The following is a 23,429-nucleotide window of genomic DNA, read 5'->3' as shown; positions in this document are numbered from 1 at the left end:
AATGCATTTGCCAGATTAATAGCCGCATGCCAGGTACCAGAGGATATGAGAGTTTGCTCAAGCGGGCCGCTGCAGCTGGGAAGTGGTGTTATGGGTAGTTAGAGAGGTGTGAGTGGGCAGGAGAGGGCTCTTCCCCCACCCACTAGAAATGTCGGGTGATGATGTCAATTTATCGCATTGCCTCTCTAAAAATGATAATTTTGCAGCCAGGGAGAGAGAAGCTCCTGATGGTCCACACCTGTTAACATTAAAAGTGTTAATTGAATGCAGGTTCCAGGGAGACACAACTTCCTGGGCATGTGTGTTAAGAGACAAAAATGGGTGAAGTATGATCTTCCAGGGACTCACTCCACCTGAAAAACCAAGAAAGCCTCACTCAGATGGGCATGCATCTAACTCCCTAAACACACTGCACATGTTCACTTCCCAAGAGTAAGGAGCGGGCAGCCCACCCTAAGGGAAGAATCATGAGAAAGAGATGAGCTTATGAAAGTCCTAGGATCAGGATTAAATGGGGCACTTCCTTCTCTTTAACCTTCAGGTGACCACTTGTGTCTCTTCCAAGCGTACCTTCCTTTCTCTCCCATTCTAAGATCTTTCTAAATAAATCTTCAACTCCTGCTCTGGAACTTGCCTCAGTCTCTTTCTGCTTTATGCCCCTCAGTTAAATCCATTCTTCTGAGGAGGAAAGGACTGAAATTTTGATGGCCCCTTACAGATAGGCCACCAGTAACTTGGGGTAACTCAGATCTTTTCCACTGGTAACAGTAGGGCAGGTGTGTAAGGCCACAAGCACAGCAATAGCAGAAATCAATATTTCTGATTTCCTCCAATCTGTTCCTTTTCTCAGTTCCTGTTCAGAATGAAATAGTCATCATCTAGACCTTAAACCTGGGGTAATTCTGGGCCCCTCCACCTTCCTTAACTTTCATATGCAATCAGTTACCAGCTTTGTAGATTTAACTCTGAAGATTATCTAGAAACTGTCTTTTCTATCCTACCTGATACTGACGTAGTTACATCTCTTGTCACCTCTCTCTTGGGATATTGCACTGCTGCTGGTCTTACTAGCACCCCTTCTCCTCACAACCCATGCAGTTACTTTCCCTGCATAAAATATTTCAGTAGCTCCCCATTCTCACAGGATTGTGGCCCAGACTCATGCGGAATAGCTTATAGGTCCTCTAAGATGCCAGGCTGCTTCCTTCAACTGGAAGGCTTTCGCTGTACTGTAGTGAGCCAGCTCCACCTCCTGCCCCACAGACCAGCACCAATCATGTCTCCTTATCTTTCAAAAACTCTTATAAGACCTTACTCAAATGTGACTACTTGGAATTTCTTGACCATGCCTTCTTCCCCTTTTCCTTCTCCTATCTTGAAGGCAGGATGGCCCTCAGAATAGACCACATCTTCTTTCACAGCTCCTCCTTATTTAGACAGAATTCAGCAACAGTGTCCATATTAATCATTTATATTTTACTTTAAATTTATTTTAATAAACAGAGAACATTCATATAGTACTGTTGTAGAAAATTGAAGTAATACAGATAAACCAAAAGGCACTCCTGATCTAGTTTTCCTAATCTTATTTTTGCAAATTAGACTAATTATATATACTAGTATATACTCTTATATACAGTGTTTGCTAATTAGACTGTTATTCCAGGCTTTTTTCACTAACACATCTTGGAAATATTGCCGTGTAAGTGCAAGCATATAGACCCATTTCTGTACAGAGTATAATTGCCAGAGTATTCCCTAGCATTGATGCTTTGTCATTTATTTAACTCTTCTACTAATTAATATTTTGTTTTTCCTTCTAGTTATTTAACAGGAGCTTCATCTCATTTCCATCTGGCATATCATAATTCTCTCTCTTCTCTCCTGGTGTTTTACAGTAGCAAACAGTGCCACAATGAATATTGTTTTGTACACCTTCTTATGTACAAATGCCAAGGACTTATTTTTTTGAAAATACCTAAAAGTAGAAATTCCGGATAGAAGATGTACATATTTAATTCTACATATCCTTGGCACACTTTTGTAGTTGATAGTCCTCTCTTCTCATATGTTGGTAAGAGTTCGTTGTATGTTCTGAGGAATAGTCAGTCTGATATACAACACAAAGTGTGTGTGTGTATATCTATCTATATATATACGCACACACACATATATATATTACCCATCTTGCCTTAAAATTTGGTTTGTGTCTTTTGCCCTGTTTCATATTTTTATGCAGTACAGTTTATTGTTTATGGTTTGCATTTGTCTTAGGAAGATTGTCCATATGCCAAGATTTATGTATTTTTCTCTTTTTGTTCGGTGGTTTGGTTTTTTGGTTTAGCTGTTTATATTACTTGGAATTTAGTTTTGTATATGTTAGAAGTTACTACCTAATTTTCTTTATTTTTCCAAATTGATAGGCAATTGTCCCCTTAATTCCTACCCCAAATTGAAATGTCATTTTTATTAACAAAGTTTCTAAATATAAAAATTCATGGGTCTGTGTCTGTATCTCGTATTAGGGTTTTCTTGATCTTGTTGCCTATTTCTGGGTCAGCACCACACTGTTCTAGTTATTAGAGTCTTATCATATATTTTGCTATCTAATAAGAAATTATTCATTTTTTTAGCTGTCTTCTACTAGATGTTTAATGGATGGGACTGAGTCATTTGTCTGAATTTTAAGACCTTTTATATAGTTTGCATCTGTGTATGTTAGATGATATAAATAAATAAACCCAGAAGCTATTGGTACTGCCCTTTGTATTTTCAGAGTCTCAAGAAGTTTATGATGAAAACAGCTTTTCAGGTTTTTCTTCTTTGACAGCTTAGTACTTGGAATGAGTTATTTCATAAGAATCTTATTTATTCAAAACCAAATTAAATAATGCATATGTGATATGCAAAGCTCAAAAGATACAAAAGGGAACAGTCACGTCCCCTAGTCCTTAAAAGGCAATGATACTACCAGTTTCTTATTTAACCTGCCAGAATGGTCACACATCATTCATCCCGTTCTGCACCTTGGTGTTTTCATTTAACAGCAACATCTTGGAAATCATTCCATATCAGCACATATGCTGTTTATAAAATGGGTGTGCTACCATTTACTTAACCTGATGGCAATTCATTTATTTTAGTAGATACTTTCATATGTATACTTTCTCGCATATCTAGAATAAAAGTCCTGCACATAAAATTGGTGGGTCAAGGGTATTTAAAATTTCAGCTTTGATTTATATTGTTAAATTGCCCTCTAAGAAATTCCTTGAAATGCCATGAATGAAGACCCTGACGTCACTTACCACCAGGCTTCAGACTTGCTCAGACGTGCCCAAGTACCACAGGGAACACCATAGAGGCTGCAGCTGGGACCCCAGTAAAGGAAGTGAGTGGAAGTGTGTGTGCGTGCACCTATGAATGTGTGTGTGATGTACATAGTAGGAAGTTCAGGGAAGACCTGTAGGTCAATGAATTCGAGTCCTGCTTAAAGCTTTAGTAATGAGTAGTAGCATTAGTGGTTTGCATAAGGCTCTTTTGCCTCATTAAAACTGGCAGTAAATAATAGGTTTGAATTTCACAGTCATGCTAATTGAAGCACAGAGCATTTCTTAACATCATGAATTATTATCCTTACAACATGAGCATAAAGGGAATTTGGTTTTATGAATTGCTAACTGGGACACTAGCCTCTGTTTGGGTCTTGGACTGATATAGAGGGAAGAAGGCTGGTAATCACATCATGAAACTGGAACACTGGCTTACAGGTTGGGTGAGGCACAGCTTACTCGATCTTACAATATCATTCCTACCTGAAGTCGGCTGGGATACCTGCACCAGCCCAGATTAAATAGCCCTTCTTTGTCCCCATTAGCAACAGCCCATGATGTTCAGAGGGAAAGAGATTTTTGTTTCTAAGTAGGAAGAGGGCTTTGCCTATGGGGCAGGAAGCTATTTTTGCTACAACATCTTAGCAAGTTGGTGCTAGTTTTAGATTGTGTACCCCCCCGCCACTTGATCTCATTTCCATCTGGTACGTCATGTTTTTCTCCCTTCTCTCCACTCCTGCCCCTACTAATGTTTGCCTTTTTTGGGTGGATCTTTTCTTTCCTTGGCGTTTCTTTCTCCAGACAAAGAGAAGGAAAATGCCAAGTGTGCCTCCTTGCTTTTTACTGTGACAGGGAGAGAAAAAAAAGATGAACCTTGTATCTTTTTGGCTTTCTAGTATCTCCTTCCCCTATTTTTACAGCTTTTTGTGAACGCTGTCATCCCTAATGGGAAAGGGGGCATCTGTGCCCCTCTGCTTGATTCAGGCTTCTCTTCTCTGGGACACGTCCCCAGCCCATCCCTGCTCTCTTCATTCCTTCAGTGACTTGTCCTGTTAGCCCCTTGGCTGCTTCTGGCCCACAGGATCTCATCTCCCATATATTAGCTTTCAGTGCCTGCTTCAGCCAGCACTCTGAGTACAAGAGCTTAGAACCACCAAGTCACCTGGAAAGAGAAAATGAGTTTAAACAAACTATTAGCCAAACACAATCATACTTTATAACAAAAATTTATTAGGATTAAGTCAAATTAGAAAACGTCATGTTCCACCACTTGTCATATTCACCTGAAATGACAAAATTATACTTAGCTTGAGTATAAAACAACTTGTGCCCCAGAGATTCAGTTTGGAAAGCAAAAAAACGGATGCACACAGCGGTGTGCCTGACACCACCACAGTGAATGTTTAAGGCCTAACTGTGTTCAGCGAAGCATACATTACTCTTAAGCTTTGGGTCCAAGGAAGGTATCATGCCCTACTTCCTTCAAAAGCAGACTCATTATAGCCTGGGCACCTAGGCCTCGAGCCTACTTTTTAAAAGTCTAATATGAACATCTGGATTTCAAGAGGTGCTAGGCTTGAGGTATCTTTATGGCTTAAAAGGCACAAGTCATGCAGCTGACTTAAAAGCTATCGTGTTGATCTCTGGAATGTAAACCAGGAGCCATGCCTTGTAAGGGGGAGTCCTGAGGCCCTGACCCTGGCTCCTCAGGGTAACTCGCACATCATTGGCTCTACCCCTCTCGCTCTGCTTCTGCACTGCTTCTCAGCCGTGGATGCTGGAGTTGGAGGACAGGTGAGGGCTCCTGCACAGTCTGCTGCCAGGTAGAGAGCAGCACGGTCTGCAGAATCCTACCTTCCAGCATATGGAGGGGGACCTGCTGCACAGCCAGGAAGAGACTTGCAGCAGACAAAGATAGGAAGGCTTGTTCTTCAGGTACACTGTGGTATGGGAGAAGAAAGCTGCTTTTTTGGAAGAGTCCTACCAAGCTTGAAAGTGGTGCTGCAGTTAGTGCAAGGCACATCCAGCCCCAGGCAACCCCTTTGCGCAATGGGAGAAGTAGCATAAAAGAGATACCAACAAGAACAATAGGGTCTCCAACTCAGTGTGGCTGTGGGAAGCCATCAGCAGTGGGTACGGAACGCTCCTCTGGGCTCTGCCCTGGGGTCACTGAGAGCAAATGGGAGTCAAGTCCTCAAAATATGAAACTTACCACTTACTAAATTGCTGTACATTCCCTTCAGCTTAGGAGCAAAATGTTTACCCTCAGAAACTTTCTTACTTTTAAACTCTTCCCTAATGGAGGGAAGAAAATGCAGAAGAGAAGAGGAGGGCCTCGAGAGCAGCATATGCAGCAGAAATGCCCTGCAGCCCCGGCACATCTGTCCCAGCCTCCAGCAGCTGCACTCCTGACACCCCCGTCCCCACCCCAGTCAATCCAGTAATCAAAATGGCTGCTGTCAAAAAAGTAAATTCCGTTGCATAATAGAGAGGGATGATAATAAATTCTCATTTCTTCAGGCATCAGAGGATCCATGTGAAAAGGCCTTGATTCTAATTTATGCTCTTTAATACATTTTCCAGCCTCTTCCCTAGACTGCCTCATCAGCTTGGCTTGTAGTCCTCAGTGAGCCTTGCATTACTTGTGTTACATCTGTCCTCTTCATACCAATTAATTCAAGTGGGATTGACCCGAAGTTTGCTCAAGCTTGAGTTCATAGCCTCCCAGGCCGAGGTCTCCCTCATAAATGTTTTCCTTGCCTGGCGTCTGGGGCGAAGCTTTCTGGTCCAGACCCGGCCTTGCAGGAGGACTGCAGGGTGAGGCTTGCTCCTGGTAATTCATGGCTAGTTCATCCTGGTTTACAATGCATTCCACATCATCCTCTTTTAGCTGTTCCTGGTTGGGGAAAGAGAGAGAGGTCACTTCATGATGAAGGCAGAAAGCAATAGCAGTCCTACAATATGTCTTTGAAAAAATAGGATTATGCTTTCCTTTCCGTAACTGCCCTGTCTGGCCTTGGCTGATGTTTCTGCTGCAGGCATGGTGCAGTATTTCCCTGAGTCAGCATTGAGTACCTGATGCTGTATAGCCATAAGGGGTCTCTAGGCCTGAGGGTAAGGGGTGTTAAAGAGCATGCATTTTAAAACTCTCCCTAATGGAGAGTTTACATTCCTCCTTGGATTAAGGCTATTTCCACCACTGGTATTAACTAGGGTTGATGGGAATTAGGAGTTAGCGGAATCCTCTGATCTCAGAGTAGGGGGAGATTCTCAAGTTGGTTTTGTAACATTCCTACCTATCAAAAAATCCTTGAAACAGAGTTATTCCTACTTTTTTTTTTTTTTTTTTTTGAGATGGTCTCACTCTGTCACCTAGGCTGGAGTGCAGTGTCACGATCTCAGGTTACTTCAGCCTCTGCCTCTGGGGTTCGAGTGCCTCAGCCTTGCAAGTAGCTGGGATTACAGGTGTGTGCCACCACATCTGGCTAATTTTTGTATTTTTAGTAGAGATGGGGTTTTGCCATGTTGGCCAGGCTGGTCTTGAACTCCTGACTGCAAGTGATCCATCCACTTTTGCCTCCCAAAGTGCTGGGATTACAGGTGTGAGCCACCGTGTTTGGCCTCCTGTTACAGTTTACCTTAAAAGTGTGTCTTCTCAGCATATTTCTTAGGATGAGTATCACAAGGCTAGAAATGGCTGGAAGTCACCATAGTGGATAATGCCAGAAGCTAACTGGATCTGGCTAATAGTTTTCTCCATACAGAGGTTACCTTGAAAGAATTAAGATCCCAGTCTTCTCCCATTGGCTTTGGGAGGGCCATACTAAATTACTTGTAGAATGGGCCCACGCAGGGGGACTTTAGGGCAGTGGTTTCCGACTTTAGCCTGTCCCAGGACCACATGGAAGGCTTGTTAAAATACAGATCATTGTTCAAGCTCAGAGTTTCTGAGGCGGGGCCTGAGAGTGTGTATTTCTAGCAAGTTCCCAAATGAGGCTGCTGGTTTGGAGACTACTCTTTGAGATCCACTGCCTTACGCGTCTGCGTCCACAACACACCTGAGGTGAGTTTGTGTTTGTGTACAGGGGAAACCAGTTGGATGCTACTAAGGGCACTTGCAAACCTAAGACTGCACGCTTCTCCAATTCTCTGGCCTCTGATTTTGTTGGTAGTGATTCTAAGTGCCTCTCAGCATTTTTCATTCCACTCCCTTGAGCCATAAAGTACAGGCCTAATATCAAAACCTCAAAACACAGCAGTTTGTGAGGATGCTTCTTTTATATTTTCTAAGGTCATTTTATGGATAAAGATATTGGTAACAATAAAAAATTACATCTAAAAAAGAATAAGCCAACATCAGCAACAATTGACAAGAGAAATGCTTCCTGGTGCAGTGAATTTTAAAAATGCTTCCTCCTTTATCCTGCAAGTAGCAGGCTTTTTGAGGTTCCTGGGCTCATCAATATTCACCACGTCGGTCCCACAAGGGATAGTCCCTCACCCCAGAGGCCTGAAATTTACTTACCCCATAGGCTTTAGAACTGGTAAGCAGCCTGGAAATTGGACCACACCATTCAGGTAATGTTGTAGTCAGTGGAGGACCAGAGTGGGTTAAAATTGGCTTCAGATATCTAGGAGGTCTGTTAAGGAATGCTTGTCAAAAGGGAGTTAGGATTTAGGAATCTCACACAGCACAAACCTGTGTATGCTGAGATAGCTACATTTGCCTTTAAATCCCCTACTCATTTACTTAGGAAGCAATTTGCCCTGCAAAAATTGCTGCTTATAATCTTTGCTACACACACTTTTCCAGCCTTCCTGATAGCCTTTAGTCATGAAGAAATGCTGAATGGACCATGCTGTGTCAGAAGTGTAAATGTCCTCTTCCCGTCCTATCCCCCACACAATGCCCCATCTGCTTAGAGAATGCATTCTTAAGAATTACCTTAAACCGTAACATAAAAGATTGTATTTTCTTAAAACTGCACACACACATAGCTGAAACTGCCAGTAATTTTACAAAGATGCAAGAGGTATTTCATAAAATGTTCAGTTATTTTAGAACTAGGTAGTGAATTTAGACTGTTTTCCAAAATACTTAATTTTCACTATTCAACACAGTCACTTTATACTTCATACATCAGTGCATTTCTACACAAAATTATGTAAATGAGCTGGTGTGGGGTTTATTCTATTGTCTAGCACCTGTCTTATCTCTTCATCCCAAAGAGCTCTCACAAGTTAAGAGAAAAACTTGTTCATGTAAAGCCATTGTTTCCCTCCAATCTATCAACAATGAAATCCCCAGAGACTGCCTCAGCTTGCCTTATTTGAGTTCTTTTGCTCAAAGGAAAGCAGTGGAATTATTTTACCATTCCATCAGAAATGACTTTTAAGCTTTATATTATTTCCTCTGCTGGAGAATATTTCACTTCATCAACTTTCCAAAAAGCTATAATAAATAGGGAAAAGGAAAAAATGGAGAGGAGTCATCATTGGTTGGCTCGTGAAGATCCGCAGTCGTGCTCAGGCACTGAGGGCATGAAAAGATCTTGGAGATGGCTCTACTGGAGTCCATCCATAGCTGGACAATCCCCATGCCATTCTCATGATGCCTGAGCATGTGGGCACAGAGGGAAGATGCAGCCCAGGGGAGGCCAAAGAATCTGGTTGCTTCTGGCTGGATGCATTTGCCACCAAAGCAGGGGATGTGCCTCAATGAAGCCTTGTTATGATGTGAGGAGAGTGAATGCGAAGATGTTAGGAGGGCCTGCAATTCCAACTGCAAATAGAAAAGTTGATCCCTCCTTTCAGATGGGCAGCTGCTGTGCCCAGTTAGGGATCATTTCGGTCGCTCATGCTTGTAATCCCAGCACTTTGGGAGACTGAGGCAGGCGGATCACCTGAGGTTAGGAGTTCAAGACCAGCCTGAGCAAGATGGTGAAACCCGTCTCTACTAAAATACAAAAAAATTATCCAGGTGTGGAGGCAGGTGCCTGCCATCAAAGCTACTCAGGAGGTTGAGGCAGAAGAAATGCTTGAACCCGGGCAGTGGAGGATGCTGTGAGCCGAGACCGTGTCACTGCACTACACCCTGGGCAACACAGCAAGACTCCATCTCAAAGAAAAACAAAATTAGTTGAATTAATGAAGGCAACAGGCTCAGTGAGGGTAAATAAATTGTTCAATGGAAACTGCTGATGAGTTTACAGCAGAGCTGGGTCTGAATTCAGGGACTCTTCTATCACACTATGCCATCCTCCTTCTGTTACAAAGACAGTGAGTAATGGGACTTGCCTAATTGGATAACCGATTTGGAATCAGGGACTTCCTGAGCTCTTCATTGCTGAGCAATGTCTGGATCTCTAGGGATACCTGAATTATTAAAAAGTAAGAAAACTCTTTTGATCTATTAAAAAAAAAACTCAACTGCAGATTTTGGAAAATGTGTTATTTTTCTCATCGGCTTCCAGAATGGGGAGGGAGGGTCCCCATAGGGTATTTTTAATATGACTAGTTTTGCTTCTCTAATAAGTTAGAAATGCATTGAGACAAAAAATGTTCAGCTATGGGGGAAAAGCAATGACTTTTCTCATCTTTAAAGGGCATAAGTTTGAGAAAGCAGAATGGTTCAGGAGATGTAAGTAAAAGCTGGAACTCTACCCAGAATTTAACTTGTGTGAAATAGGAAAGACAATTAGCAAGTGCATTTTCTCCTTTGGTCTGGGCTAACAGCAGGTCCAGAGCTAAATTTGGTGTTTAACTGAATAACATCCCAAATACCTGGCAACATTGATTTCTCTCTTTTGTTGTTGTTTACTTTAAATCATGTTTGTCCACTGGGTGTGGTGAACCAGTGGGTGCACAGCTTGCTTGCTTAAGCCTGTGGTTTGTATGACGTGTCTTTGCACAGGTTGGTGAGAAGCAAAAACACCAAAGATCCAGCTTCACAAATGAGCACCTGCTCCTTTGAAGGACCAAAACTATTGTACCTATGTGGACTGAATGTTTGCATCTCCCCACCCTCCAGCATAGCTAGGGCTATGTTGAAGTCCTAGTCCTCAGTGTGATGATATTTGGAGATGGAGCCATTGGGAGCTAATCAGGGTGGGGCACTTATGATGGAATTAGTGCCCTTATAAGAAGAAATGCCAGGGAGTTTGTTCTGTTTCTCTCCCTCTTCCCACCTTCTACAAAGAAGAGGTCATATGAAACCATAGTAAGAAGGCCACCATCACCAAGACCTGACCACTCTATTCTTCCAGTCTCCAAAACAGAGAAAATAAATTTATTTAACTCACCCAAACTATGGTATTTTGTTAAGGCAGCCCAAGTAAACTAAGACATAACTTTTCTTGGGCCCTCTTTAAATATCTTTGAGAACCTGTGGAGCTGTGTTCTATTTTTCTCTGAATTTGCCTTATCATGAAAACATCTAGAACATTTGTTAAAAATTCAGATTTTAAAGATTGCTCTTGGAGATTCTGATCCAGATCATCTGGGAAGTAAACTAAGACACTGCATTTTCAGCAAGCACCCCAGGTGACTGATCAGGTAAGTCTGGAACACAGTGATATCTCTGGAGTATTGCCCTCCATATTAGATTGAAATCTTAAATAGTAGACCATGTTCTTTTTGTCTCCTTATGTCCACAAGCCACCACTTTTAGGGTGAGGACAGGTATAAGGTAAGCCACAATCTCATTTGTCTCTGAACCCAGACCTATATAGTGGTCTCTGCCAGTTGTTGCATCTTGTCTGAGGGATGGGATAGATACTTGACTCAACAAAATGAATACTCAGTGTTATACTTGGGAGTGGATAACAAATGATCACATCTCAGCTTGAGGAAGAAAACTTTGTACCTATTGGGAGCATCTGCAAGTGTTTGTATATATAGACTTGATACATGGTCTTGTTATAAAGATAAAATGCTTGTCAGCACAGAAGAAAAGCACATTCATCTCTGTGTCGGATTTTCAGGAATACTCTCTTATACCTTTTCATTTATATAGCATTTCCATATGTCTTAGTTTCTCTTTGCACTTGTAGGTGGGTACGATAGTCCCATTTTACAGATCAAGAAATGTGTAAACAGATGGCTTTTCCATTTCCTTCTATTCTTACCTCCATTTCTAAAGTGCTTTTAGCTTCTAGTGCCAGCTTGCTACCAGAGATGGTCAGGGATCAGTGCCAGTGGGTGGGAAGGATAAGTGCATCCTGGGGTAGATGCCGATCTTGCTTTCCAAGTCTGTACATTCCTGCAGAATAACCAGGTCCCACTTGCTGTGCCTCCACACTGTTATTTACACAGCACATGGGAACAGAGCGAGCAGAGAACACCTCAAATTGTCCACATCCCATTGCTCTTTGATTCCAATATGCAAATTGCACCCCTTCCCTTTTGTTTCTCAGGAAATGTGGCCTAAACATTGTGCTCTCCATCTTCTTGTAGGATATGTCAGTTTCTGTAAATGGACATTGACTGTCTCGCCTTCTTGGTTAAAGATGTGAGGTGCTATTCTGGTGTTCAGGGGTCAGGTGAGGAAGGCTTTAAGAGTTCAACCAAGAAGCCTTCCTTAAGTTCTTCTATTTCTCTGTTCTCTCCGCTTAGAGAATTCAGGGAGGAATTCCAATTCTGTTTTGAGTGCTTGTAGAGAGAATGTGGCTGGGTGTAGGATTCTGTCTTTGCTGCAGCCACCCTATTTCAAGAAAAAGCTATCAAGATGGTACCTTCTCTTAGATTATCCATGAAGTTCTAGTTTAAAAACAAGGAAAAGGCAGAGACACTAGTTTATTCACATAAATACGTGAACATGTACTCCTTTGGCTGATAATTGTTACCTTTGTCAACTTAAAGGAAATTGCTCTAGACAACTTTAGGGGCAGAAAGGAAGCAACCAATGCTGCAATAAACACTGATGGGTACAGAGGGCTGCCTGAAGTAAGCCAGCAAGGAGTAACTGTGATGTGACCCCTGTAGCCTGGGCTGGGCTTCACTACTCCCATGTCATTTGGAGAACGGCTCTCTCTTCAAGGCCAGGCTGGTGTGTCCCTTCCTCCCAGGAGCCTCCTCGGACCTGCTCAACTGTTTCAGTGCCTCACTGGTTCCAAAGCAACATGTATATGCCTGTCTGACAGCATTGATCACACTGTCTTGAAACTAATTGTTGACCTCTCCATCTACTCTTTAGACTGAGCTCCTTGAGGACAAGAACGTGATCATATTTTTTAAAAAGTTTTATTGTAAAATAAAACAGGCAGGGCATATTGGCGCATTCCTGCAATCCCGGTACTTTGGGAAGCCAATGTGGGAGGAATGCTTGCGGCCAGGAGTTTGAGACCAGCTTGGGCAACACAGCAAGACCCCATTGCTATAAAACAAACCCCTCCCCACTCCAAATCCAACAGCGTGGGGGCATGCACATAAAGTCCTAGCTATTTGGGAGGCTGAGCTGGGAGGATCGCTTGAGCCCAAGAGTCTGAGGCTGTGGTGAGCTATATATCACACCACTGTATTCCAGCCTGGGTGACAGAGCAAGGTTCCCCCTTTCATGTCTCAAACCTCCCCCCATCTCCGAGATATAGCAGACCTCACAAATCCAATGTACAGCCTAATGATTAAGGCAAGGAAACTAGCCAGACCAGGAACAGAGCTGTGTCACTCACTCCCAAAGTCCCTTCCACCCGTCTTATTCTAATCACAGCCCTCCCCTAGTCTCACAAGAAAATCTCTACTATCCTGATTTTATACAAATCACTTCCTTGAGTTTACAATTTTATCACTTAACTATGTATTCCTATGCACTATAGTTTGGTCTTACCTGTAAAAAATGTTTTGTCTTTTAATTTATAAGCTCCTCCTTTACAGTTTTACTCTCTTTACAATTTACCTGAAGAACCTGGGCTATGTGACCTGTGGAATTTTCCACAGTCTGGATTTTGCTGATTGTAGATTCATGTGCAGCTCCGCATGTTCCTCTATCCTTGGTATTTCCAGCTGGATCCAGAGATCAGATTCAGGCTCTATTCTATCCCTTTAGCAAGACTAAAGAAGGAAATATGACCTGGCAGTCTTTGTGTGATCTGAGCAGCTGTTGATATGTAATGCTTATATTTGCTCACTGGGAATTGCAAAATAGTGAAATTGTAATTAGCTGTTATTTTCTTAGGTAGAATACTTCAGTAAAGAGAAACTTTGTATTTACCCTATTAGGATATTCAGTGGAACAGTTGGTATAGGAAAGGCAAGATAAATGCTTGCTTCATTCCATGTATTTATCAGCTTTCAAGATAATGATTTGTTCGCCATCATTCTCTGAAGATGATTCATTCTTTGACTCTGTTTGAACATCATCGTAATGAATTTCAATGTATTTCATTGCAGTTATTATCATTGTTGATGGTCAAACTGACCCTCTTTGGTCAGTGGGAGTTTTTTCAAATTGGCTTGAGTCCTATTGACATGATGATATCTTTACAACTTAAAAAAATGTTTATTTATAAGAGACAGGATCTTGCTTGGTTGCCCAGGCTGGAGTACAGTGGCTCTCTCATAGCTCACTGCAACCTGCAGCCTTGAACTCCTGGGCTCACATAATCCTCCCACCTCAGCCTCCCTGATAGCCAAGACAAGACTAAACACGTGTACCACCACGCCCAGCATTTTTTTTTTTTTTTGGTAGAGATAGGGTCTTGCTGTATTGGCTAGGCTGCTCTTAAACTCCTAGCACCAAAGTGATTCTCTTGTGTTGCCTCCCCAATGCCGGGATTACAGGCATGGGCCACCAAGCCTGACTGTATCTTTATAACTTCTTTATCTGTGTGACAAGTTGTTCTAGGCTTCTTTTATGTATTTCTTGTCTCAGACCTTAAGCCAACTATTTCTCCAATATTTCCTTTGTGTGTGTGTGTGAATATATATATATATAATATAAAAGAGAGAGAAATGGTACTTCGAAACTACAATCTGGACACTAAAGATTGCTATATACAGTGGGGTGCTGGTATGGTGGGGTACTGGCAAATGGTTTAACAATGACTCTATTTAAAAAAAAAAAGGCTGGATTTGTAGCATTTCCCAATTTCCATGATGTATAAATACTCCCATCATGGCTGATTTCAAGTTACTGATCATGGAATTGAAAACAGTGTACAAGCTGTTGGCGCAAACTGGCTTCACCATGCCACTGGTTATAGATCTCATGGGTTCTTATGAATATTTCCAATTGAAGTATTTGATTTTCAAGGACACAAAGAATAAGATGAGAATATTCCACAATGATTTGCTTTTTCCTAGATCATAGACACAGCAATTTCAGAATACTGATAATACCATCATAATAATTACCTAAAGCATTAAAATACTTTTTGCATTTCCTTCCATTCTGACCTCCCATTTACAAAACTCCTACAGTATAGCTGCAGATAATTGTCATATTTTTATATTGTCCAGACATACCAGCCATTACAGACTATACTGTTTCCCTCTTAGTATCATTTAGTCCTAGCTAAATGATCAGGTGACTACTGATCTCATGTCTTTCTAGTCATCTTGTCTGAAGCTTGTTCTTCAGTGTAGTTCTCAGCAAGTGCTCATGGGAACAATATTCTGAGGCCTTGTGTGTTGATAATAGCTCATGCCTATTTTGAAAGTAATTTTGCTGGAAATAAAATGTCTCAGGTACGTTGTGTGCTCTTTCAATGTACAGTTCCAAGTGTGTTATTTCAAGATTGTTTTTAGGAGTATTCTATTTCCTTGCTTTGCGTTTCTTCTTTAGGGACTCCTGTTTTCTAGATGTTCAGTGTCTTCATCTTCAATATGTGTCACTTTCTCTTGAATTATTTTTCTTTTCTGATTAAAAATTTATCTTCCTCTTTACCTGATATTTAAGATATTATCCATTGTGTTTATTCACTTTTGTATTCCTTCTAATGTAGCCTTGCTTTATTAATCGATTTTTTTCCCTATTTCTGGAGTTTGTTTCCTAATTCTTTCATGTCTTGTATTTTCTTAGTCTCTTGTTGGATGTAATATGTATAGTTTTGATCTATTTTATGAGCCTGTCTTCTGGCATGTTTTCATTGTTTGTAGGAATATTATTTCATTCCACACCCTTGTTTTTTAATAGCTCTGTTATTAATTGACCTCTATTCTGTTATTCACTTTTATGTGAAATTAGTTTTCCTGAACTTAGAGAATGAGGCAGGATTCAGAAAACTTTTTAAGCTTCAGAGTTCTCTCTTCTATTTTTTTTTTTTTTTTTTTCCCACAGTGTGAAGTATGGCGGTTTGCATTGTGAGCTTTCCTGCCACTTCCCTCCACAGCTGATCTCGTCTGTCTCTCTACTGACCCTATCCTGTTCAATTCTGATTCCTCCAGGCAGTTTCTTCCCACTATAGGGCCCTGTCCTAGGATGGAGCCCACATGGATCCATTTTGAAAGCACTCAGGGGCCTTGACTCCAACCCCGTCATCTTCCTTACCGAGACCCTCTAGTTACTACTGTTAGAGAATGTGAGAGCCCCCCCCTCCCTGCCCCAACTCCAGCTTTGAGGATGTTTTCAGAAACATTCACTACACTTTTCAGGGAATACTGTTGACTAATTAGAGGTTCTCCTGTCTTTGGGTCCATCTGATGCTACTCCACGGCTTCCTTTTTCCTGCTGCATATACTTGTGCTCTTCATGGTTTGTCTCCACCACTTGTAATTTTAGATTTGTGAGAAAACTTGTCCCCAGTTTTGTTGTAAATGTGTCTATTGGTTTTGGTTATTTAATTGTTCTGCCTGTTTCTATGTAGGGATTTGGAGGGATTGAAAGACTATGTTGGTGATGTCAGTGCCATCTTCCCAGAATCTTCCAGGAACTGCCTTTTATCTGATCTTCTATCTTTGTTGATTAGTAAAGTGTCTAGCATATTACCAATGAATAGGAGAAACACGGTCTAGTTAGATTTTTATATCGTTTTCTATAGGGCTTGCTTAAGCTGACTAGGAACTGTCCATGAATCAAACAATGTAGCTTAGAATGATCAAAATGAACTTCCTGTATCTGAAGCCATGGTTCTTAATCTTCCCTGGCTGTGAACTTTTGTCTAAAAAACAACAAAAAAACCTCCCCAAAACTGCCTACATGCATATTAAGACATATGATACCATGACATTTCAGAGAGTTTTCAGATGCCTTGAAACCCATCCATAACCCCTTAGAGGCCTGAGTTAGGAAACTCTGGTCAGGGATGACTAAGTATTAAGAATGAGAACAGATTAAAGGCTGATAAAGTGGTATACTTACTACCTTAGTTGTATTGGGAGTTGGTTTTAGCAATGATATCTATAGGATCTACCTATCAAATGTTAAGATAATTCAATTTGGCTCCTCAGAGCCGGAAAGACAATCCAGGGACAGAGGAAGGGCAGCGGAGTTGGTTGGAAAAGTTAAAGGAAAGAAGGCGGTTCTAGGATACCAAAGCAACCAGCTTAAGTAGGGCAAATGGATACAAGATTAAACGAGGGGTCATACTGGAATCGTGAGGCTGAGGAAACCGGAGAGTTCATCTGATCCACATCCTTGGGTCTTAATACAGAAGAAAGTCAAAACCCAGTGTTTCCCTAATTGTGGTCACCTGACTATCTGCATCAGAAGTTCCTCTTCTGCTCATTAAAATACCTTTCCTGGGACCTTGAAGCTGACCTCTTTGGGTAGGGCCTAGTAATTTACATTTCAACAATGCTCTGAAAACCACTGGAGCAGAATGGTATCTGATCTCTTGAAGGGCTCTGAGTTGGGAAGTATTGCATCTATGAGCTGCGTAGCGCCATGATAACAATATACATTTTGCTACTATTATTTCTGATACTATTGTGTCTTTAAAACTTTTCCCTTTGGACACACAGATCAACAGATTTCCAGGGATCTTTGCCACCTACCAGATACAGATGAAATCTGTTTGTGCCGTATGGAGTAGTGTTACATTTGGTTGAAGTAGTTTTGAAAGGAAACATGTCTGGAGAAGAATGCTGCTGCCACTTGCATAGAATGAGCCTTGGCTTTTGGTGGCTTTCTGGTTAAAGGAAGTGCCACCAGATGCCCTCTGTTAGCTCATGATAACTTTGACGGTCACTTCCCTGACAGTGTGTTGGAGAAATGGACTCAGAGAAGCAACTGTGCTCCTCTGTTCCAAGTCCTCTCTCTGGTTTGGGGAGAAATTTCCACCTGATTTCTGTCCCCAACACTGATTGGATGTGGTTCTATAAGCACTGGAATTTAGCTACCCCAGAGCTCACATTTAAGATATGGCTGGCAGCTCATCCTGTACTCCTTGGGGTATTCCCCCAAAATGGAGCACGTGCTTAAGAAGGGACTCATCCCCTGCATGGGAAAGGATCCCAGGGAGATGTATAATCATCTCCCACCTCTGAAAAGGTAGAAACCATTAGGTCTGCACCAGCAAGGGCAGTGTAGGCCCCTCAGGTTAGGATTCTCAGAGCACTAAGTCCAAGAGGAAACTACCTTCCGTGCTTACATGGGGAGGAAGACAGCAAACACAAAACACAGAGGGCTGAGGGTCTGGCTGCTGTGACTGCTGCTCAGTTTGAGCAAAAGTCCCCAAATCTTTATGCCTAAGTTTTTCTCATTGCTAAGGAGATGCTAGGCGCCATGTTAGATCTGGTTTGGCAATTATTTGGAGATTGTAATTACTTTGTATATTCGTTTCATAGGGCTGCCATAACAAAGTTCATGAACTTAGTGGCTTAAAAGAGTGGAAATAGGCCAGGCACAGTGGTGCATGCCTGTAATCCCAGCACTTTGGGGGGTCAAGGCGAGAGGATCATGAGGTCAGGAGTTCGAGACCAGCCTGATAAACATGGTGAAACCCCATCTCTACTAAAAATACAAAAATTAGCTGGGTGTGGTGGTGCATGTCTGTAATCCCAGCTACCCAGGAGGTGGAGGTTGCAGTGACCTAAGATTGTGCCACTGCACTCCAGGCTGGTGACAGAGACTCTGTCTCAAAACAAAACAAAACCACACCAAAAACCAAAAACTATAACCTGCCCAACACCCCCCACCCCCGCCCAAAAAAAACAGTGGGAATTTATTGTCTCAGTTCTAGAGGCTAAATCCAAGGTTTCTGAAGGTTCTGAGGCCAGCAATCCTTGGTGTTCCCTAGGTGGTGGATGCGTCACTCCAGTCTCTACTTCCGTTTTCACAGGGTGTTCTTATGTCTTCACATGATCACCTAATATGCAAACCAGTGATATCAGCTTAGGGGCTCACCCTATTCCAGTACGACCTCATCTTAACTAATTACATCTATAAGTGAACCTATTTGCAAATAAGGTTGCATTTGAGGTACTGGGGGTTAGGACTTCAACATGTCTTTGTTGGAAGAAACAATTCAGCTCATAACACCTTGCTACTTCTAAGTTATCCCAAGTTTTCTATTTTTTTATTTTTTTGTAGCAGTTTAAAAAAAAGACAAGCTGAGTTTGAATCATAGCTGTGTATTTATTATCTACAAATAGGCAAACTTCCTATTTCTTTGACCCTCATAAAATGGATATAATTAACAGTAGTATCCTCATACAGGAGAAGACAGAAGTGAGATAAAAGTAGATGTACATTCTAGCACAGTTCTAGGCACATAATAAGCATTCTGAAAGTGTTTGTTAGCTAACAGCTTTTCATTCTGTCCCTTGATTCAGAAATCTATTTCAACCATCCCCAAGTCAATTTTCTAATGTAACACCTTCCACACACCCTGCAGACTTCATAACATTTCTTCTTCTGGCTTCTGGAGCCCTAGGAAAGACATTACCAAGTTCCTCCCTGAAGATTTGCTTCTCTTCCTGGAGCAGCACCTCGTATGGAGGTACCAGGGAGGCACTGCTCATTGTTTCATGACTGGTGTCACAGTGTCACAGCAGGATTTCAATTGAGAACTTACACAGTTAGGGTCTTGCCACAGGAATGACCCATGTTTCCACAGAAGTGAGGTGCTTACTTAGAATGTGGGTGTCTTCATGTTGGACATCAGATTTTTAATGTCATCTTAGAGCAGCCTTTTTTAAAAAACAAAAATAAACGGATCTTGCTCTGTCACTAGGCTGGAGTCCAGTGGCACAATTGTGGCTCATAGCAGCCGTGACCTCCTGGGCTCGTGCAATCCTCCCCACTCGGCCTCCTATGTAGCTGGGACTACAGGCACAGCCAGCTAATTTTAAAATTTTTTGTAGGGACAGGGTTTTGTCATGTTACCCAGGCTGGTCTCAAACTCCTGAGCTCAAGCAATTGTCTTGCTGTGGCCTCCAAAGGTGCTGGGGTTATAGGCATGAGCCACTGGGCTTTGCCTAGAACTACCCTTTCTTATCATGCTCGTTTCTCCGGACCCTGGGTGTTCTTGAAGCCACCTTCTAACTTTCCCAAACTCTATGGACTCTTATCTTCCTGGCCATTTAGCAAATTCATTACTAGAATGCATGCCCTGCAGCTCTGTTAGGAAACAAAACTAGCAGACACACTTACCACCCCAGCATTGTTGACCGTAACCCATGGAGTTTGTTATAGGAATCCTGGTATGTAACATTGAGTTGTTTTTGAGCTATGGAGTGAAGACTGTTCAGGAGGCTTCAGAACTCTATTTTCTTTAAGTAGACACAAAGGAGAGCACTTTGTTTTCATAGGGTCACGTGTCACAAAATCTTTTCCTTTGAGATTTTTTTTTTTTGAGATGGAGTTCCACTCAATTTCCGTGCTAGAGCACAGTGACGCAATCTCGACTCATTGCAACCTTTGTCCCTGGTTCAAGTGATTCTCCTGCCTCATCCTCTTGAGTAGCTGGGATTACAGGTGCTCACCACCATGCCTGGCTAATTTTTGTATTTTCTTTAGCAGAGATAGGGTTTCACTACGTTGGCCAGGCTGGTCTTGAACTCCTGACCTCAGGTGATTGGCCCTCCTAAAGTGCTAGAATTACAGGCGTGAGCCACTGTGCCCAGTCAGAAATACATTTTACAACTGCTATTTAGTACATGCCCCAACATCTCCTCACCCACACACATATAACACTCAAATACTTCTGCGATGTACTTAGATAGATTCTGTTCTATTCCATTCCATTTGTCTTCTACTCTGTTTATACTGGACATTGGTAGCTAGTATCCACCAATATCCAGCTTTGTTCTTTCAGGTACCTGAAGTAGGCGTTGCTCTAGCACTAATTCTGGCCAATGTGCTATGGTTATAAATGGCTGGCATCATTTCTACATTAAAACACAGGAAGCCAGCAGGCTGACCCTTTCCCTGTTACAGTGATTCAGGTGAAGGTGGCAAAGCCACAGATCAGAGCTGTCTGGATCACTGAGTTGCTACATGAAGGACATTTGCCCTAGAGAATTGTCCACATCCTTAGCAGCCTTTGAGGGCAAATGAAACTGCTTGATGAGCCACTACGAGTCTGGAAGTGTTTGTTCCTATAGTGTGGTCTAACCTATTCTCATACAGTATTCTATTTCGTTAAAAAAAAAAAAAATGCTGGTCCTGAGTTACTGAAATGATTCCATGACCCATTATGGATAGTCACATACAGTTTGAAAATCATTTTCCCACAGAATCAGGCACATCTGTAGCCCCAAAATGGAGACAGAGAACGCCACAGAGGAAGGCGAGCGCACACCAGCATTGCCTTCCCTCGGGGTCCCAACTCTCTGGGATGAGTTGATTTGAGGACTACATGGTGACTACAGAGAATTAGACTGCAAATGCTTTGGCAGGGGAGGTACCAGGAACTAGTTCCAAAACTGAGTGGTGGACTTTGTCTTTCTGTAGAACAAGATTCAGGCCTCATGGATCCTGTGTTTTGTCAATAGGCCTATGTGCATTGCGAATGCAGACTACAAGTGTATCCTACTTTTTACTAAAAGAAACTGCAGTACAAATGCATGATTGCTATTACTGTGCTCAAGTGGTTGAGATCAGAGGCCTCCATCGCGGTTACGTCCTTGGCTAGATACAAGAACGACACTGCCCTCCATCGATGCTGTCCCACTGTCCTTCTTATCTTATTCTCCACACCCTTTCACAGACCTTAACTTCTGATAAAGGGGAATCGGGCTCAATGTCTCTTATGTTTCACCATCCCTCTGGGCCTTTGCAAATGCTGTTCCCTCCATTTGGACAGCTTTTCTTGTCACCTCGGCTCTTGGAAATCCTAAATCCATTCAATATAGCTCTACTGTCATTGCCTGTGAAGTCCCATTGATCTTTTAGTTACCACTCTCCTAGGACTTGTCACTGTCTTATTTTCTAATTATTCAAGTACAGTTCTCTTCCCATTGCACCTTGAACCAGAGAGCTGTTTCTCTTACCTTTTATTCATCGTGGGGTTCTACGTGAGCAATACTCACAACACATACCCCCAAACCTACAGCCCACTCAGAAAAAATAAGATGGATTTACTAAGGTTGACCTGGAAGGCCTTTTTAGACTATTGAGTTTCCCATACCCACCAAATACTTGACAGACTTTTATCTTTGCATGTTTTGTTTCTGTTACCAGAAATGTCCTTCTTGACTTTGTCTTTCTGGGAAGCTCCATTTATTCTTGAAACCTGCCTCATAGATTGCTACTTACCTACTCAATATCCAGTCTCTTTCTCCTCCTTACAATATAAGCCTGAATCTATATTCTATTTCTTCCGAGTGGGTGGCCGAGAAAATAAACTTCTTGAGTGGAATTTCTAGAGACGCCTCTTAAAGCATCAATTTTGTCCTTTCTGTCTTCCTGTCTGGAACTGAAATGGAATGTCTGACGCTCCAGCAGCCATTTTGGGGCCAAGAAGCAAACTTGAGGATAGAAACTATATAACAAGATAAAGAAGAAAGATAGGACTGTGGTGACATCATGGAGCTCAATTACCAGCTAAAGATTGTCTAATGCCAGACTTTTACTGAGATTAAACACCGCTATTTTCATTAATCCATGGTTATTTGGATTTTTCTGTTATAAGTAGTCAGATATAGTCCTGATGGATACTGGATATATGACCCAACTCCAATAGTACCTCTTCCTTGTCACTATTCCTGCACACCAACCACAGGATTTTTTCCCTGTGATTTCCACCTGTACCTGAAACCTGCACTTTATTTTGGACTTAGTTGGTAGTAATATAGTCAGGAAATGGCACGTGACAGTGGCCTTAGGGACAGGGGTATAGGAGATGCGTGGGCACTGGGCTGGACACTGGAAGGAAAGGTGGGAAACGCAGCAGCCGTGGATCTCAGCCTGTCTGGATTTCCCTAGGGCAGTTCTTGTTTGCACTTATACTTTCCTGTATACACAATCTCACTCCCCCTGGAAAGCCTCAGAGGAGACTGCCTGCATTAGAAATGCTTTACATTGCCCTCGGGCCTCACTGAGAGGCAAAGCTGCTCTCCTGAGACTGGGTATTGCAGATAACTGGCTCCTCGAGCATAACTGTGAGTCTCTCCTGCAAGCCCCAACCCTGTCCCCTTGGTCCTCCCAAACCACTTTGAAAGGGTCCATCACTCTTGAGTTGCAAGATTAAATTAATGTGTGTTTTGGATAAGATGCTTTCAGGCCCAAGATCAAAGTCTTCACTGCCCGAGGTCTAGACCCCTTTCAGCATGCTTATAAAACCTCTCTTTGGGGTGAATTATGGGTACAAACAGAAAGTCCTGCCCATATCTACCATATCAACACATCTTCTCAGGAGGAAAGCTCAGATGGCTACTTGAAAACTGGGATGTTGAGAAAATGGAAAGATGTGCTTTCTATTAAAACCACTCCAGTTTTATTGGCATGAACAAGTATGATCCTTTGGCTAAATAAAGCCACTAGAGAGCAAGTGAAACCATTACTCATGATATGATTATTCTCTCCTTGTAAAAATAAAATGTTTTCATAGTTTGTTGGGTATCCACGTATCCACTTTAATAAACAGTTCCAGGACCTTTTTTTTTTCTTTTAATTTGATAAGGCACAGATCTGGATGTAAGCCAAACCCATGGCAGAAGCTGTTCTGCTTGCCTTGCCACAGAAAAGCAAGAGAAGGCACCGAGTCGTTATACAGTTTC

At 42.0% G+C, this 23,429-nt stretch overlaps 1 protein-coding gene across 2 annotated transcripts in view; it reads right to left on the bottom strand.

Annotated features, from left to right (window-relative positions):
• Positions 1-4,542: 4,542 nt before the first annotated feature.
• SLC9A9 (solute carrier family 9 member A9) overlaps positions 4,543-23,429 on the bottom strand; it is a 579,933-nt gene continuing 561,046 nt past the window's right edge. Inside the window, exons 15-16 of one of the 2 annotated variants that reach the window (XM_032258631.1) lie at positions 7,858-7,963; positions 4,543-6,228 (exon numbers count right to left, since the gene is read on the bottom strand). In XM_032258631.1, the coding sequence (XP_032114522.1) occupies positions 6,004-6,228; positions 7,858-7,963 (331 nt within the window). In that variant the 3' untranslated portion in view covers positions 4,543-6,003. The remainder of the gene's footprint in view (positions 6,229-7,857; positions 7,964-23,429) is intronic. The other variant, XM_032258640.1, reaches the window with a different exon arrangement.

The sequence above is a fragment of the Sapajus apella genome, unplaced genomic scaffold, assembly GCF_009761245.1.
Source record: "Sapajus apella isolate SASKATOON/1434 unplaced genomic scaffold, GSC_monkey_1.0 scaffold4, whole genome shotgun sequence".
Lineage (NCBI taxonomy): Eukaryota > Metazoa > Chordata > Mammalia > Primates > Cebidae > Sapajus > Sapajus apella.
The sequence above is the reverse complement of the archived record's forward strand: the minus strand, read 5'-3'. Positions and strand labels throughout refer to the sequence as shown.